The sequence below is a fragment of the Rutilus rutilus genome, assembly GCF_951802725.1.
Source record: "Rutilus rutilus genome assembly, chromosome: 11".
NCBI classification, from domain to species: domain Eukaryota; kingdom Metazoa; phylum Chordata; class Actinopteri; order Cypriniformes; family Leuciscidae; genus Rutilus; species Rutilus rutilus.
The window spans coordinates 22,598,862-22,614,263 of NC_140216.1; the positions used below are offsets into that span (position 1 = coordinate 22,598,862).

The 15,402-nt window shown below is 40.6% G+C and overlaps 1 protein-coding gene across 1 annotated transcript in view; it reads right to left on the reverse strand.

The window, feature by feature from the left end:
• The window catches only part of LOC311299308 (retinoic acid receptor beta-like), a gene marked incomplete at its 3' end in the record, with an annotated part of 380,652 nt that overhangs the window by 5,658 nt on the left and 359,592 nt on the right, over positions 1-15,402 (reverse strand). The window contains exon 5 of the mRNA XM_084422816.1: positions 13,809-13,985. Within this exon, the coding sequence (XP_084278942.1) occupies positions 13,809-13,985 (177 nt within the window). The remainder of the gene's footprint in view (positions 1-13,808; positions 13,986-15,402) is intronic.

Genomic DNA, 15,402 nt, shown 5'->3' on the forward strand with positions numbered 1-15,402 from the left:
TTTTTGCCGTTTGCGACCTCTATGAAAATGAATGATACAGTGCGGGTGCGAGCATGGGCGTGTCGTGATGCACGAGTGACTGATTACCATGGAAACGTGAAACTCACGTATAGACTATCTTGACTCTTTGAATTTTAAATCTGGATGTATACACATTGGCCCGCGAAAACCTCAACTTGTCGTGAACACACTTGCCCTATGAAAAAGTGCGGGGGACGAATTTACATTTTATAAAAAGTGGGGGGGACACGTCCCCCGCGTAATCTACGCCCATGGTTTCTTCTACACTACATGGTACTAATATGCAATTCTGCATGCAGCAAGTTTCTTTCTTGAAACTGTTACTTGTGATATATTTGCAAATCTCAAAGTTATCTTCCCTCCCGATCTTGAACAAAAATCCAATCTAGCTTGTTTAGACGAGGTTGCACCACTCTCGTCTCGGGCGTTGGTAACGTTATTCTCCTTGGCGACGAGTTTTGTCGTAGAATGCACTCTGTTCAAGTGCTTCAACAAATTGCTGGTCGAGTTAATAGCGGTAGAAAGTTCTTTAGAAATTGCGCGCAGTTTGCATTTAACAGTTATATTTTTGTTTTTACGCTCAAAGAAAGAATATAATGTTTATATTTCCACTTGAAGAAACAACCACCACACTTGTCTCCGTCCATTTTAGCAGCACGAGTTCTCCGGTAATTCATTAAAGCGCATGCTCAATAACTGCAGCCGCCCCAAAACGTGATTAGAAATGCATTTTAATTTATTTACTTTAATATTTTTTCTTAACAATACATTTGTAACGCAAGTAACTTAATTTTATTGACATCAGTAACTGTAATCAAATTACATTCATTTTAAATGTAATGAGTTACATTACTGCGTTGTCACGAAAAGTAATTAGAATACAGTTACTTTGTAACGCGTTATACCCAACTCTGGTGCATATGCATAATAAAAGGCATTGTGTATGGTGTGTGTGTGTGTGTGTGTGTGTGTCAAGTCAAGTCAAGTGTGTGGTGATAGTACATACTGTGGCTTGCTGACAGTGATTGGCGTCACTGTCAAAGAGATGAAACAGAATAAAACATGACTGCTGCTGACAGCAGGCTGCTCACTCTCTATAACACACACACACATACACACACACACACACACACACACACACACACACACACACACACACACAGAGAGAGAGAGGTGCATTTGATCCTCCTCCTCAATACAAACTTTATAGCACACCATAACGGAAAGCAGCTATCACAGGACAAACCTATGGAGCTGGGCATGGTGTGTGTGTTTTTTAAACAGACAGACAGACAGATAGACAAAGTAAAAGACAAGGGGAACAGGGAACAGGTTACACACGTAACCTGAGACATTCCCTTTCGAGGGAATGAGACACTGCGTCATGGTTTTTACGCTATGGAAAGTTAATACCAACCATACCTCCATACTGACCAAATGCCTGGCCACCGAAGCTGTGAATTTAAGCAAGCACAGACTCAGTGAGCAACTAATATTAACCCAAGGAACCTAAACCTGAGGTCAAAAACTACGCGCGCAGAAAGGCCCAGCCATTATGCAATAAATTCTCTGAAAAAGATAAAGCTCTAACAATCTGAGTGGTCTAATGACCTTAGTTAAAAACCAGACCCCAAGACAGACCCCTCTTTGGGTGGCCGGACACACAAATCCTTGACCGAGTGTAGCAGAACCAAGCTTCATGACTCAAAGAAAATCTTCTCAGAGTGAGAGATAACAGGTTCTTAGATCTTCTAATATCAAGGTCTTGGGAATCTTGGAAAATGGGCCATCTTTAGTTTGCCATAGGACTTCCACTTCATCAGCCTACCCAGCCAGAATTATTGAAAAAACATTGGTAACACTATGAAGACCATGCTTATAATGAATTATAGCTCAATTTATACTTATTTATAAGTATTACTATTTTATAAATATATTTATAAAGACTTATTAAGACCTCTACTGCATTATAAGAACAGTTATAGTTACATTTATATTATTATTTATAATTACTTATGTCATGCATTTGGTTTTTCAATGTGCATGCTCATAATCCATTATACTTAGTTATTAATTATTATCATCATTATTAATTAGTCATATGGTTCCATGAATGTATTTATAAAGATGCAACCAGCATATAAATTATAATGTTATTATATTATAGTTCCAATTACTTTTTAGTAATTTAGATTTATTTCTGTCAAATAAGTTAATATATTGTTATTAATAGCAGTGTTGTGTTCTTATAAATATTTATTGGGAGTGATAATACAGTTACTAACCTAATAAATGCATCATTGATGGCTTTAAGTGAAAACATAGGATGCAATTTTCCTAAAGCAAATGTTAAAGGGGTGGTATAATGCCCTTTTCATAAGGTGTAAAATAAGTCTTTGATGTCCCCAGAGTGTGTATGTGAAGTTTTAGCTCAAAATACCCCACAGATTTTTTTATATAGCAAGTTAAAATTATCACTTTTTGAGGGTAAGCAAAAACGCACCGTTTTTGTGTTTGTCCCTTTAAATGTAAATGAGCTGCTGCTCACAGCACAGAGGGCGGAGCTACAACAGCTTGTGTCCTTTTACCTCACACAGACATGCACTGAAAATTTCAAAAACGTTTAGCCTTTTATGTTCAAACCGGAGTCAGACAAAGATAGAGCGACTCAGGAAGAAGTGACAACATGTAGACAATATTTCTGAATGGTTAGTTGATGAATTTATGTAGCTTATGTGTAGTTAGTTATCTTCTAGTCATTGATTAGCATATTCTTGATAATCTATAAATCGTGTTCCGGGGTTTATGTAAATTTTAGGGTTTGTGATGTCACTAACCCAGGAGGAATGTCGTGTAGTCCCTGTAGTCCTAAAAAAGTGATTTCTTTAAAAGAAAATATCTTCCTTTGCTTTGAACTTTGAGCGTTGTAACTTTGCAGATGTTGTTTATGCTCAAACAGCAACATTACACACTAACTAAAGTTAGAAAAGTTAAATCATAATCAACTTTATGAAATCCTTTAAGAAATCATGAAGATGTGCTCATTAAACATTTTAAGTTGTTTACCTGTAAATGTAACTAATGAACAATAATTTCTGTAATAAAATAACTGAGAACTCATCTCCCCAGATGAGATTTCCCCCAGAAATCATCAATACAAACAGTTAAAAAATTATATATTTTTTTAACGTTACATACTAGCAAAACACCAACAATATTTTTTAAAGTATAATTCTAAACTTATACAAATAGGGAGATATAGATTTTAACAAAACAAAATTACCACACATGAACTCTAATGCAAACATTAGCCATTTAAATAAAAATATAATTATAGAATAGTAATACTAATAGTAATAATACTATAAGTATAAATGAATTCATTATAAGCATGGGCTTCATAGAAAGTGTTACCAAAACATTAACCCAGAAGGATCTAAACCTGGGGTTAACATCATGCCTAAGCATTGGATTTTAGAAGTGCGCAGAAAGGTCTAACACAGCACTGATTCACAGATAGAAAGAGAGCTCTACCAATCTGAGTTGCCCAAAAAGGCCAAAACCCATGAAGTTGTTCACCTACAGGGACAATCCAGAAATACATTGAGCTGAGAATGGCAGAGCCAAGCCCTATGCTATAAGAATAATCTCAAAAATAGATATCTGCTGCAAGCCATCACGGGTCTTGAAGAAAGAGGGGTCTCGGCCCTCCACTTGCATTGCTAAGAAAGCTGTGAGAAAGGGAAACAGACTAAAGCTCTGTTCACACTGTCAGAGACATTGTCTCTGTATGTCGCTAGCTTTTTGTACTATGGCCATTCCTAGTGCTGTCGCTCAAATGTTATTGGTACTTCTTTTGCCCTGTCTTTCCTGCACTCAAGATGGTGACGTGCGAGTTCCACTGATAGTCTTCACTCCATGGTTGTCGCTTCACAACCTATTGGTTGTCGCTTGCGAAATTCGCAAGATTAATTTCGCTTGACACACCTACATTCTTTCGCCAACTTTCTCTGTCACATTTGAGAGTGGCTGCATTCTCCTTATGGCCTCAGTTATCACAGGGTCAGGTCTGATTCCATCAGCTGTGATGATATGTCCCACAAAGTTTATCTTACTTTTCAACAGACCACACTTATCCATGTTAAGTGTGATGCCAGCATTCTGAATCTTTTGCAAAACCATGTGCAAACGTGCATCGTGTTATTCCTGAGTTCCTTCCAAAACAAGCACATCCTCTTGGTGACCCCCTCCAGACCTTCCTTCATTTCCGACACCATCCTGCTTTGGAAATGTTCAGGAGCTGAAGCGATGTTAAAAAGTTAAAGAAGAATCTACCAAAGGGTGTTATAAATGTTGTGAGTTTGCATCAAGCTTACTAAAAATCTTGGCCGCTGCCAACATACCATATTTCTCTCTACAAACTGCTTCATTCAACTTTGTTATATCAATACAAAGCTGAACAGTCCCATCTTTCTTTGGAACCACCACCACCATAGCAGACCACCAGTCAATCGGCTGTTCTACTCTGCTTATGACACCGATTTTTTCCATACGCTGCAGTTCTTCCTTAACTTTGCACTTAAAGGCCATGTTGCAGGTTAACCACCACTGTTGATCAATGGGTACATTAATCACTCAAGATATGTATACCATTTTTAAAATGTCTCAAAAATGGTCTTAAAGACCAGTTTTTTACGTTTTTTGGTATGAACGTTTTTTTTTTACGCAATTCGGTGATGACGTCACGTTGGGGAGAAGCGGAGGAAAGGTAGCCTCAGCCAATACAGTTTGTATTAGAACTATGGCGACTGACTGGGAAAAATGAGTGAAAAATCAACGTTTTCTTTATATCTAGTGGCAGTGATCATGACATTAGTTCAGATAAGTACCGGTAAACTTTGTCTTCATCTAGAAATAGAAGGCATCATGCTAGCTATGGGCTAATTTGCCAGTCCCACCTGTTATCCACCCCCTCCAGATAATCCCTAATTAAGTCTTTCCCCCAACGTGGTAAACACATTAATGATTAGTTATCCCACGTTTTGATGGTAGCCTACTAGCTCCAGTAACAGCATCATTGCCAAGTGTTTCTAAGCGTTTTAGATTAGATTAGATTAGATTAGATTAGATTCAACTTTATTGTCATTACACAAGTACAGGTACAAGGCAACGAAATGCAGTTTACCTCTTCCTCCGGTGAAAATGTTGCAAACACAGCTGCCACGTGTCTGTCGCTGTTTGGCAGGTGCTTGTGTGGGCGCCGGCGGTGCCGTCCCATGGAAACTGCGTTGGAAAGCTTGTGCTGTAAGTGAGTGCGTTTTGGTCGCTGGTCGAGGAGCTCACCCCGCGACCAGATGTGTTTTTTTTTTTTTTTTTTTTTTTTTTTTCAGTTTCTCTTCAAATCTTTTTTTTAATTCTCAAGTATTTCAGCAGACAATTCTTTTAACAGAGGGTTTTCACAGAAGTAAATTACAGAACAAAGAAATTTAAGAATTACAGAGAATTCCCCCCCACCCCCACCCCCACCCCCACATATCAACAGGAAGGGTATACTTAACATAAGCATCTGACCCCGCGACCAGATGTGACGTGCCTCACTCAGCATCCAGGATTTGCATGCTGCCTGAATCCGTTTGTGCTGAAGATAGCATAAACCCATTTCACGCAGGATCATGGTCCCCTTCAAGCCGGCACGCACGAGTATGTTAATTGTTTGTTTACTTTACCATTCTTTTTACACGAAGTCTTATGAACCAGCTTAAACAGTTATAGGTGACTAGAGATGTGTTGTATAATCTGCGCTATCTGAATACTCTCGTCTACTACTCGTCTCTCTAGTCACTCTCAACGCTCTCAAGGCGGGCTTTGGAATATTCTCTCCCCAACGTGATGTAATGGAATGCATTGTGGCGGAAAGGAGAATCGTTGCAAACCGCTGTAAGATAGCCTACTTTTTCGTATTATATTGCGTTTTGTGATACCCAACAACATAAAATACAATGGATAACAGTTTAAATGTTTATTACCAACAAGTAAACTGCACAAATTCGATGAAAAAAAAAACCTGCAACATGGCCTTTAAGTGCCTTTAATGTGCCTCGGAGTCTTAGGTGAGAAAGGTACTGCATTTGATTGGAGCTTGATGGCATATGACTGTTCGATGACCCCCAAACATCTGCACAATTTTGGGTATGTTTTCTTTAGCATTGTTATGTCTATACTGTCCAATCTTGTGACTAGATCTAGGTAAGTTATTGGCAGCCTGTCCAATAACGCCATTTGCAGGTTTTTAATAACATACACATCCTGAATTTCTTCTGCTCGCCTCTCCTTTTGCAGCACTAACCTGCTCATGCCTATTACATCCAGTTGTTGTCCACCTGGTCCAATGAGTGGCCTGTTCACAGGTTTGACAGTATGTGTTTAGTATGTGAGAAAATGTTCTCGAATGTGCGCTCCGAGATTGCAGTCACATCAGCCCAAGTGTCAATCTTGAATTTCACTTTTGTGCCTACCACTGCAATTTCAGTTATCCTCTTTGGGATATCCTCACTGATCCAAGGAATATGGTGCTTTCCTTATTTTTTTTATAAATGAAGCTGACTTCCTCTGTCACCTCATGAACTGACTTAACTGAAATGCACACACGCTGAAAATGTCCTTTTGTCCCACACCTTTGACAATCTACATCATTCGCAGTGCATTGGTATTTTGCATGGGAGGGAGATTTACCACATTTTGGACATGAACTGCTTCCAGCCTTTGTTTTGTTTGCTTCAATCATTGCACAATATCATCCGCCTCGTCACCCATGCAATAGACGAGTGTATTCACCTGATTTCCCTCCGTAGACGAATACAGATTACTTGCTTGAAGAAATCATTAAAATCGTCGGATCCATCTGGGCCATTCCTGCGGCTTGGAGAAATCAAAGGGCTCTTGCGGCTGAATGTTGATTGCCGCTCCCCCTGTTCCTGTTCCCCTTCATGGACCTGGCCCTCCATCCCTCCCCCTGATCCTCCACCGTTCCACCTCCCTCCTGGACTCTTGTTTTGTTTTGTAGTTATGTCTTGGAGCGTCTGGTAGCCGCTCCGTAGAGGGGGGGTTATGTCACAGTGTCTGGTTTGTGTTTCCCTGGGTAACCACTAGAGGTCCTCTTCCCCCATGGTGTCATTCTCTCATAACTACATTTCCCATCATCCTGTTCTGTCACTCATTGATCATTACACACAGCTGTTTCCTGTCACCTTGTTAGTATCTGTGTTTATATATACCCTGTTTGTTTCAGTGTTTGTTGGTTGCTCACCAGTTTGTGTTTGTAGCGGAGGGGCTCAACATCAGCGACGCAGTGCTAAAGGACACATTCAACACCAGCCTTAATGAGCCTGTGCCTGCCTGGGAGATGGGAATGCTGGGGATACTATCATTCTGGCAGTTTGTGGGGTATGTTTACCATCGCGGATGGCAGGGTGGTCTTCCGCCTCTTGGCCCACCTCCCATTTACCTCACAAACTGCCAAGTCCCCAGTCCTCCGATTACCCCTTCGGGGAGAGGGAGGAGGAAGAAAAGGTCCGACCCATCTGCCTCCTATCCTGGGGTGGAGGAAGGAGCTGCAGAGTTATTCCCACACCGCCTTGCACTCGCCAGCGCAGGAGGAGGAGGGCTCCTGTTGCTTCCCTTAGCTCGGTGGTCCCAAGCCCGGTGGTCCCGGAGGACCCGACTTCGGTGGTCCCAAGCCCAGTGGTCAAGGAGGACATGACTTCGGTGGTCCCAAGCCCGGTAGTCCCGGAGGACCCGACTTCGGTGGTCCCAAGCCCGGTGGTCCAGGAGGACCCGACTTCGGTGGTCCCAAGCCCGGTGGTCCAGGAGGACCCGACTTCAGTGGTCCCAAGCCCGGTAGTCCGGGAGGACCCTACTTCGGTGGTCCCGGAGGACCCGACTTCGGTGGTCCCTGACCCAGTTGTCCCGGAGCTGTCCACTGTCCCTGTCATGGCCCCAGTGGTGGCCGAAGAGGCTGCTGTATCGCCGCGCTGTCGTAAATGGAGCAGGAGGAGGAAGGCGTCTTCCATCCCACAGGGCCTGGAGGCCATCCCAAGCGTCTCGCCCTTCCGGCGCCGAGCCAGTGTCAAGATGGGACAAGATGGCCACCGCCGAGCTTGTGTCTCCGGACAAGATGGCCGCCGCCGAGCCGGTGTCTGTTCCTGAGCCGGTGTCTGTTCCTGTTTCTGAGCCGGTGTCTGTTCCTGTTTCTGAGCCGGGTTCTGTTCCTGTTTCTGAGCCGGTGTCTGTTCCTGCACCGGTGTCTGTTCCTGTGCCATGGCCGCCCAAAGGGTTGTCTCCACCATGGCCGTCCGAAGGATCGTCTCCGCCCTGGTCGTCTCCGCCATGGCTGCCCGAAGGGCCTGCCCCGTCCCGGTCGCCTGCACAGCCTGCTCCACCCTGGTCGTCTCCGCCATGGCCGCCCGAAGGGCCTGCTCCGCCCTGGTCGCCTGCACAGAACTGCGCCGCCCTGGTCGTCTCCACCATGGCCGCCTGACGGTCTCCACCATGGCCTCCTGAAGGGTGGTCCCCACCCTGGCAGCCCGAATGGTCGTCTCCACCATGGCCGCCCGAAGGGCCTGCTCCGCCCTGGCCGCCTGCTCCGCCCTGTATGTATATGTATGTATATACTCATTCATCCTCAAATCACATTCACTTTAATCAATTCACAGACTTGAATTAAGTCCTGGTTATCTTTCGTAATCACTGACTGGACAAGTAGGTTGTTATGCTAGCTTTGAATAACTAGTCTAGCTGCTAGGTCTGCTATGGAAGCTTGTTTCCGCCACAGAATAAATCATTTTAAAAGATAATTGCGATAATTTTTATCTCACAATTGCAAGTTTACATCTCACAATTCTGACTTTATTTCTCAGAATTGCGAGATATAAAGTCAGAATTGCGCGATATAAAGTCAGAATTGGTGAAATAAAGTCGCAATTGCGTGTTATAAAGTCAGAATTGCGAGACAAAGTCAGAATTGCGTGAAATAAGGTTGCAACTGCGTCTTATAAAGTCAGAATTTTCTCACACGACCTCTGTAAAAATTCCAGAGCAAATTACCTACTGTTTTTCGTCAAACTTGGCGGTCCTCAGAGAAATCTAATCCCGTCCGAATGCGAATGTCTGTGATTGCCGAAAATGTTTTTTTCCAAAACGCTTTTTCTTGTGTCTTTTGGTCAACGTGAACTACCGTACAATCTCTCGCTATCGTGCCGGTATTCAAGTTTCTGCTTTTTGCGCACCGATAATGGATGTAGATGTGTTCGGGTACACTGCGAAGAAATAAAAAAATGAAATCAACAAGAAGAGCCAAATCACGTAAACTGTTAAGACTGGCTACTGTAATATCAGTTTCAGGTAAGATTACTTTCATTTCTGCACTTAATTACATAACGTGTAAATTATATAAGTTAAAACTTTTTATTCCAGAGGGTTTATTATAAGAACCCAGTTCTATAAAATCATGATGATCAATGTATGTTTAGTTTTTTTTTATACTATTTTTATAAAATGTTTACAAAACACTAAATACGTTAGGACGTTTTACTTTATATTTCAAAATGCTTAATTTTAAAAGTACTTAATTTCAAAATACATTTGATCAAATTTCATACTCAATCCACGCATTCTGAACACGTGATCTTCTGCAATGCCCACATGTAAAACACAGACACTCCTACCTCGGTAATAAACACAGAGATGTTATGGTGCGTTCCAGGCAACCTGTAACCCGTGTTTTTCCAACCTTATACCCGTGAAAGTGCACTGGAACAGCAGTCAAACCCGTGACTTCCCACCCGTGAACTCGTACTAGATTGATGTACTCCCAGTTACGAGCTCTGACGTCACATAGCCCGCGAAACCATACAAAACAACAATGGCAGCCCCTACGGATGCACTGTTTCTGCAGGCGGTACACGGTGAGAATACACTTTAGGACAATATAACGTTGCAGTCAAATTAATAATAATTATAATAATAATAAATAAACAAGGAGTAAGCACCTTTGGCGACAGAAATTATTACAAATGCACATAAGCCCCGTAAGGTCCGCCATGCTGGTTTGTTTACATCTAGCTACCACAATTCCTTGCGCTCAGGTAGTTTGGCGTGACTGGCCTGGAACGCTACAAAGTCGTGAGTCGTGGTTTGAAGTTGTGATTTACGTGCTCAAAAACCTGCCTGGAACGCAGCATTAGTCCCGTCCGAATCCGTACATGAAATCACAGACGTAGGTTGATAAGAATTGTAACTGTTTGGAAAACTAGTCCCGTCCGAATAGGGCTTTTATAACACATAATTGCGATATCTCACAATTCTGAGAAAAGATGTCAGAACTAACAATTGTTATAAACTAACAATTCTGATATATAAAGTCCAATTCTAAGGAAAAAAAAGTCCCAATTCTGACTTTATAACACGCAATTGCTACTTTATATCATGCAATTCTGACTTTATATCACCCAATTGCGTATTATAGTCAGAATTGCGAGATATAAACATGCAATTCTGAGAAAAAAAGTCTGAATTTCAAGTATATTTCTCGCAATTGCGAGTTTATATCTCATAATTCTGACTTTATAACACACAACTGTGACTTTATCACGCAATTCTGACTTTATAACCTGCAATTACGACTTTATATCACGTAATTCTGAGATAAAAAGTCAGAATTGTGAGATGTAAACTCGAAATTGTGAGAAAAAAAAGTCAGAATTGTGAGATTAAAAAGTCGCAATTACCTTTTTTATTTTTCACTCTGTGGCGGAAACAAGCTTCCATAGTCTGCTGTTAGCTGGCAGATCATTTGGCTTCATACACATACAGCTAACGTTAGCAAGAAACGTTGACAAACGTAGCCTACTCTTCTAATCATTACACTGGGTATCTAGTTAATGCAACTTTTGATATAGGAACTCGAACTCCTAATATTTTACTATAAGCAATTATGGAGATATAAACATAATCGAAGCACTTACAGGATTTTCATTCAGGATTTCACTCTTTGTGAGGTTTCGTTTTGCCACGTTCAGCTACAGTGCGTGTCTGCGGGAGCACCACAACAACAATCTGTGACGCTGTATAGGAACTCACTCGGCTAATAGCTGCCCTGATTGCTGCCTCGTGCTAGGAAATAAATTAATTACTGTTATAAATATAAAACGTCACAAAAGACCTATCATTTTCACAATCATTTTTAATGTTAAAATATATTTGCCGGGGACCCCCTAAAATCCAAAAATAAATTCTTATAGGGGGTCCCTAATGACTTATGGAGGGCCCAGACCCCCCTCATTTCAAACCCTGTATAAACCCTGACGAAAGCCTGCCTTAAGAGATCCAGTAAAGAAAGCATTTGAATTCGCCACAGACGTAATAACGCTGCGAGATCTAGTGAGAAACATTCAAATTTCTCCGTTATTAACGGATCAAACAGCACTGACGTGGAAACCAGGAGAAACATTGTGGTTTTCACCACAATGGGCTGGAGCGCGTTGTGTTTAGAACGGTGTCGTGTTGGCGGCCCCTAACTTAATAACTAATTATCTTCTTTGCAATGGAAGTGAATCAATCAATCAAAACTAACTTTAGCTGGACAATAACTTTATTCTAGAGCTGCTGTAAATCCAAAACAATCTCTGTTACTGTAATTTCCTATTATCACTGTAAAGCTGCTTTGAAACAATATATATTGTTAAAAGTGCTATATAAATGAAGGTGACTTGACTTGACTTGACCCAGCCTGCTCCTCCTCCTGTCATGACAGAATCCTTCCACATTACCATATTATTGTGAATAATGAGCCTTGAGGATAGTGGAGCCAAAAGCTTCCAGCTTCATATTCTTCAAGGGTAACTCTCGCCAAAATGCAATCTAGGGTCTTTTTGTTAATCTACCCGAGGCAAACTTTCGTTTAAAGCGGGCCTCGGTAGTTTCGGGATTTCTTCGCTGTATTCTCGCTTTTTGCTCGCAGGTTTCTCTCTAGAGCTCCCCCTCAGCTTCGGAATAGATATTTGACAACACTGTTGTAAAAACTCGTTGGCGATTCTCAGACACCAGAGGCTAGTAGATCAACGACATCAAAGCAGATGGGACATTCTTTAAAACGTCTTCTTCATTCGGGTTCGAACAGCGTGAGGGAGCGCAATAATGACAGCATTTTAGCAGATTTCTTTTGGCCGTAAAGCAATTGTTTACATCGCGAGACCTGATATCACGCGATACTTCAAAGTTGCAAGTGCGGATTTTCCGCTCACGGGCACCAGGGGGGTGCGAAACGACCACCATTCAACCCGAAATAAGTAATATAACCATTCCAATGACTCCGAAGCTGTTCAGTTAAGGTAAAAAAGTTACTTAGTTCACCTTTAAAAGCATAATTAGAATGGAAACGCCACTTTTAAGTTTGACCGTATTTTCGTTTCCGGTCAAATTGCCTTTTGAATGGGAGTGCTTGGGGCACTTCTATGATAGCATCAAAAAGCACTAGTATTTTTTAAACACTAAGAAGGCTCGACACAACATGAAACTTTGCTTGAAGTATCACCAGGGGCTCTACACATGAACTCGAGCATTGAAAACATTGTTTGTGTACACAGAGTTTACTAAAAAGAAAGATTTTAAAGAAATCACTGTAGCTGTGTCCGCCGGCATTTTGTCAGTCAAAAATAGTCGATAGTCGAAAAAAGACAATATTCTAAAGATGGCTTGTTTTTCTGGCACATAAGGTCTATAGCAGTAGAAAAGGATTGCATAGCATCAACTCTAATTTATGATCATTTTGCACAATGCAAAATCCATTTTCCTAAATTAATTAAAATATTAAAATAAATGATAATGATTAAATGATTTTATTATAATTACATTACATGTCAAAATTCATGTCTGGCGAGTGTTTTATAATGGACTCGCGGATGAAGGAGGAGTTTGGAGGAGTTTGCATGGGTCAGTGGTGTTTCGAGCACAGACACGAACATTCACTCTGACAGAGGAACTGTTCTCTGATGATGTCGACCTGCTTTCAAATCACTGAGTTTCGACACATTTAGAATATTTTTATTTTTAACTTTTATTTTGGAGTGTTTAGTAGCCTAATTCTGAATGAATCCATATATTAGCAATACGCAGTCTATTAAGGTGGCTGGACCAGTGGTCTTTTGGCATCTCCATGTGGTCCTGTTTGTTATGTCGTCTTGACATATTATTTGTATATATATAAAAAAACTCTCAACAAATGTAACATTTATTTTTTCCCTCACAAGTATATTTTTTATAAATTGAAAACTATGTTCTGGAATGTTTTCCATGTTCCATTTGGGTTTTTTTTTGTGTGAAAGTATATCACACAAAAAATGGCTGTCACTTTTCAGACTATTTGAGCTTCCCTTAAACTGTTCCTGTAATACTTTGAGTAATTCTGACTCTTTGACAAGAAATCGTCATGTATCTGCTTTCAAACGAGTCCAAGATTATGCATGTAGACCAAAGGGTTCAAAAGCTGTAGCCATTTCGAAGTAACTAAAATCACACTATTCAAACTATTCTGTTTTGGTAACAGGGTTGAAAAATAGCAAAAAATTAAACAGCTTGTATAATATTTTGTTATAAGTAATATTACACATACAATGTACATATAGTATTTAATACTTATATTTATAATACAGTAAAGTTGTATTTTGTGTCCTTGTGTATAATTCAAAAGTGTTGCATAATCATGATAGTAAAGCATATACACATGCACATACCAATATGTCGAGGCAGGCAGCTTTGAGCAGTGTGATCTGATCGGCGATAGTGAGTCCAGTGAAACCAGGAACTCGTTTGGCAAACTCCACGATTTTAATAATGCACTTAGTGGCCAGTTCACTGAACTTATCCCAGAGACCCAGATCCAAGCACACACGGTGATCCGCACTGGAGTTCTGTAGATGACACACACAGGAATAGAGTTAAAACCAAATCTCTTGTCTACACATGCATCATAAAAAAAAAAAAAAAAAAAAAAAAACATGTTTCTGGGTTGTGATTGTCGGTGTCATCTTTGGCTCATGGCACACCTAAAAACACTCAAACTGCTGGTAAATTAATCAGTTTTTTTTTTAATCTGTCGGAATGGTACAAAACTTAATTACTTTTGTCCCATTTGCTGTGTGAATGCACAAGAAATTGGGGACATGATGAAAAACCAAACTTATACAAAAACTTGTCACACTTGTACTGTTCAGGGTCAAAAGTGACTTCCATAGACTACAGGTTAGAACAAAAATATTTGAAAGATTGATTTGGAGATACCAGTTTTATGAGTTGCTGCTGTTGCATTTGTTGCACGGATGCTATGCTAGACAGTGATGCGTGTGTAATGATGTATGACACTTCAATATGACATTAAAATGTATTTATTTAAACAAATTGACTGCCATAGGAAATTAATGGGATACATGAAAAATATGAAGACACTTAGCATTTTCTTGTGGGTACAATAAATGAATCAGCCATAATGCAAAAAAAAAAAAAAAAAAAAAAAACACACACACAGGAATAAAGAATCTACAAAGTCAATTCTATTCCTAAACCCAAACCCTAAACACAACCCTCATAGAAACCGTTCAGAATTTTTACAGTTTCAAAAAAACAAACAACAACAAAAAAAAGATAAAAAAAAATGTCTGGTATTGCTATCCTTGTGGGCATAGGCACTTCAACACAGATTCAGCCAGCATGCCATCAGCACCAGGTCATTCAGCTCCACCCACTTGTTCCCAATCACCAGAATATTAACTCACCACACCTGTCACATCCACATTAAGCACCATTTAAAAGCACACAGTATACTCAACTGTTTTTTGGTCAAGTCAGTCTCAGCATGAGAATGAACCTACCAGACTATCTACTATGTCTACTTACCCTCCATTGTCTTCCTCAAACCATTGATCCTTCAGACTGCTTATCATCTGTGCGCTCCATGAACGTTCCTGTAAAGGAAAAGACTTTTCAGTTAAGTGTGACTGTCAACTGACCTGCTTATACTCTTCACTTACCTGCTTAATGAACCTAAAGATCTAAACCACTCTGTGAATAAAATCCTGTTCAGTTTATCTCCGTGTCTCATCTCCTGTTTTATGACAGAAGATCGGACCACCAAAGTAAAACACAATGAAAGAAGGAACTGGTTCAAACTCTCCGACAGTCACTACCACTTCCCATTCTTCTCCGTCATTCACATTAGCAATTAGGTTTTTGGTCCAGCCAGCCAAAATATTTCTGCCCATGATCAGCTCTATAATCTCTGCCAAGGAAGATCATCTGTGGGCAACTATACCATTCAATTCTGCTTCGTCT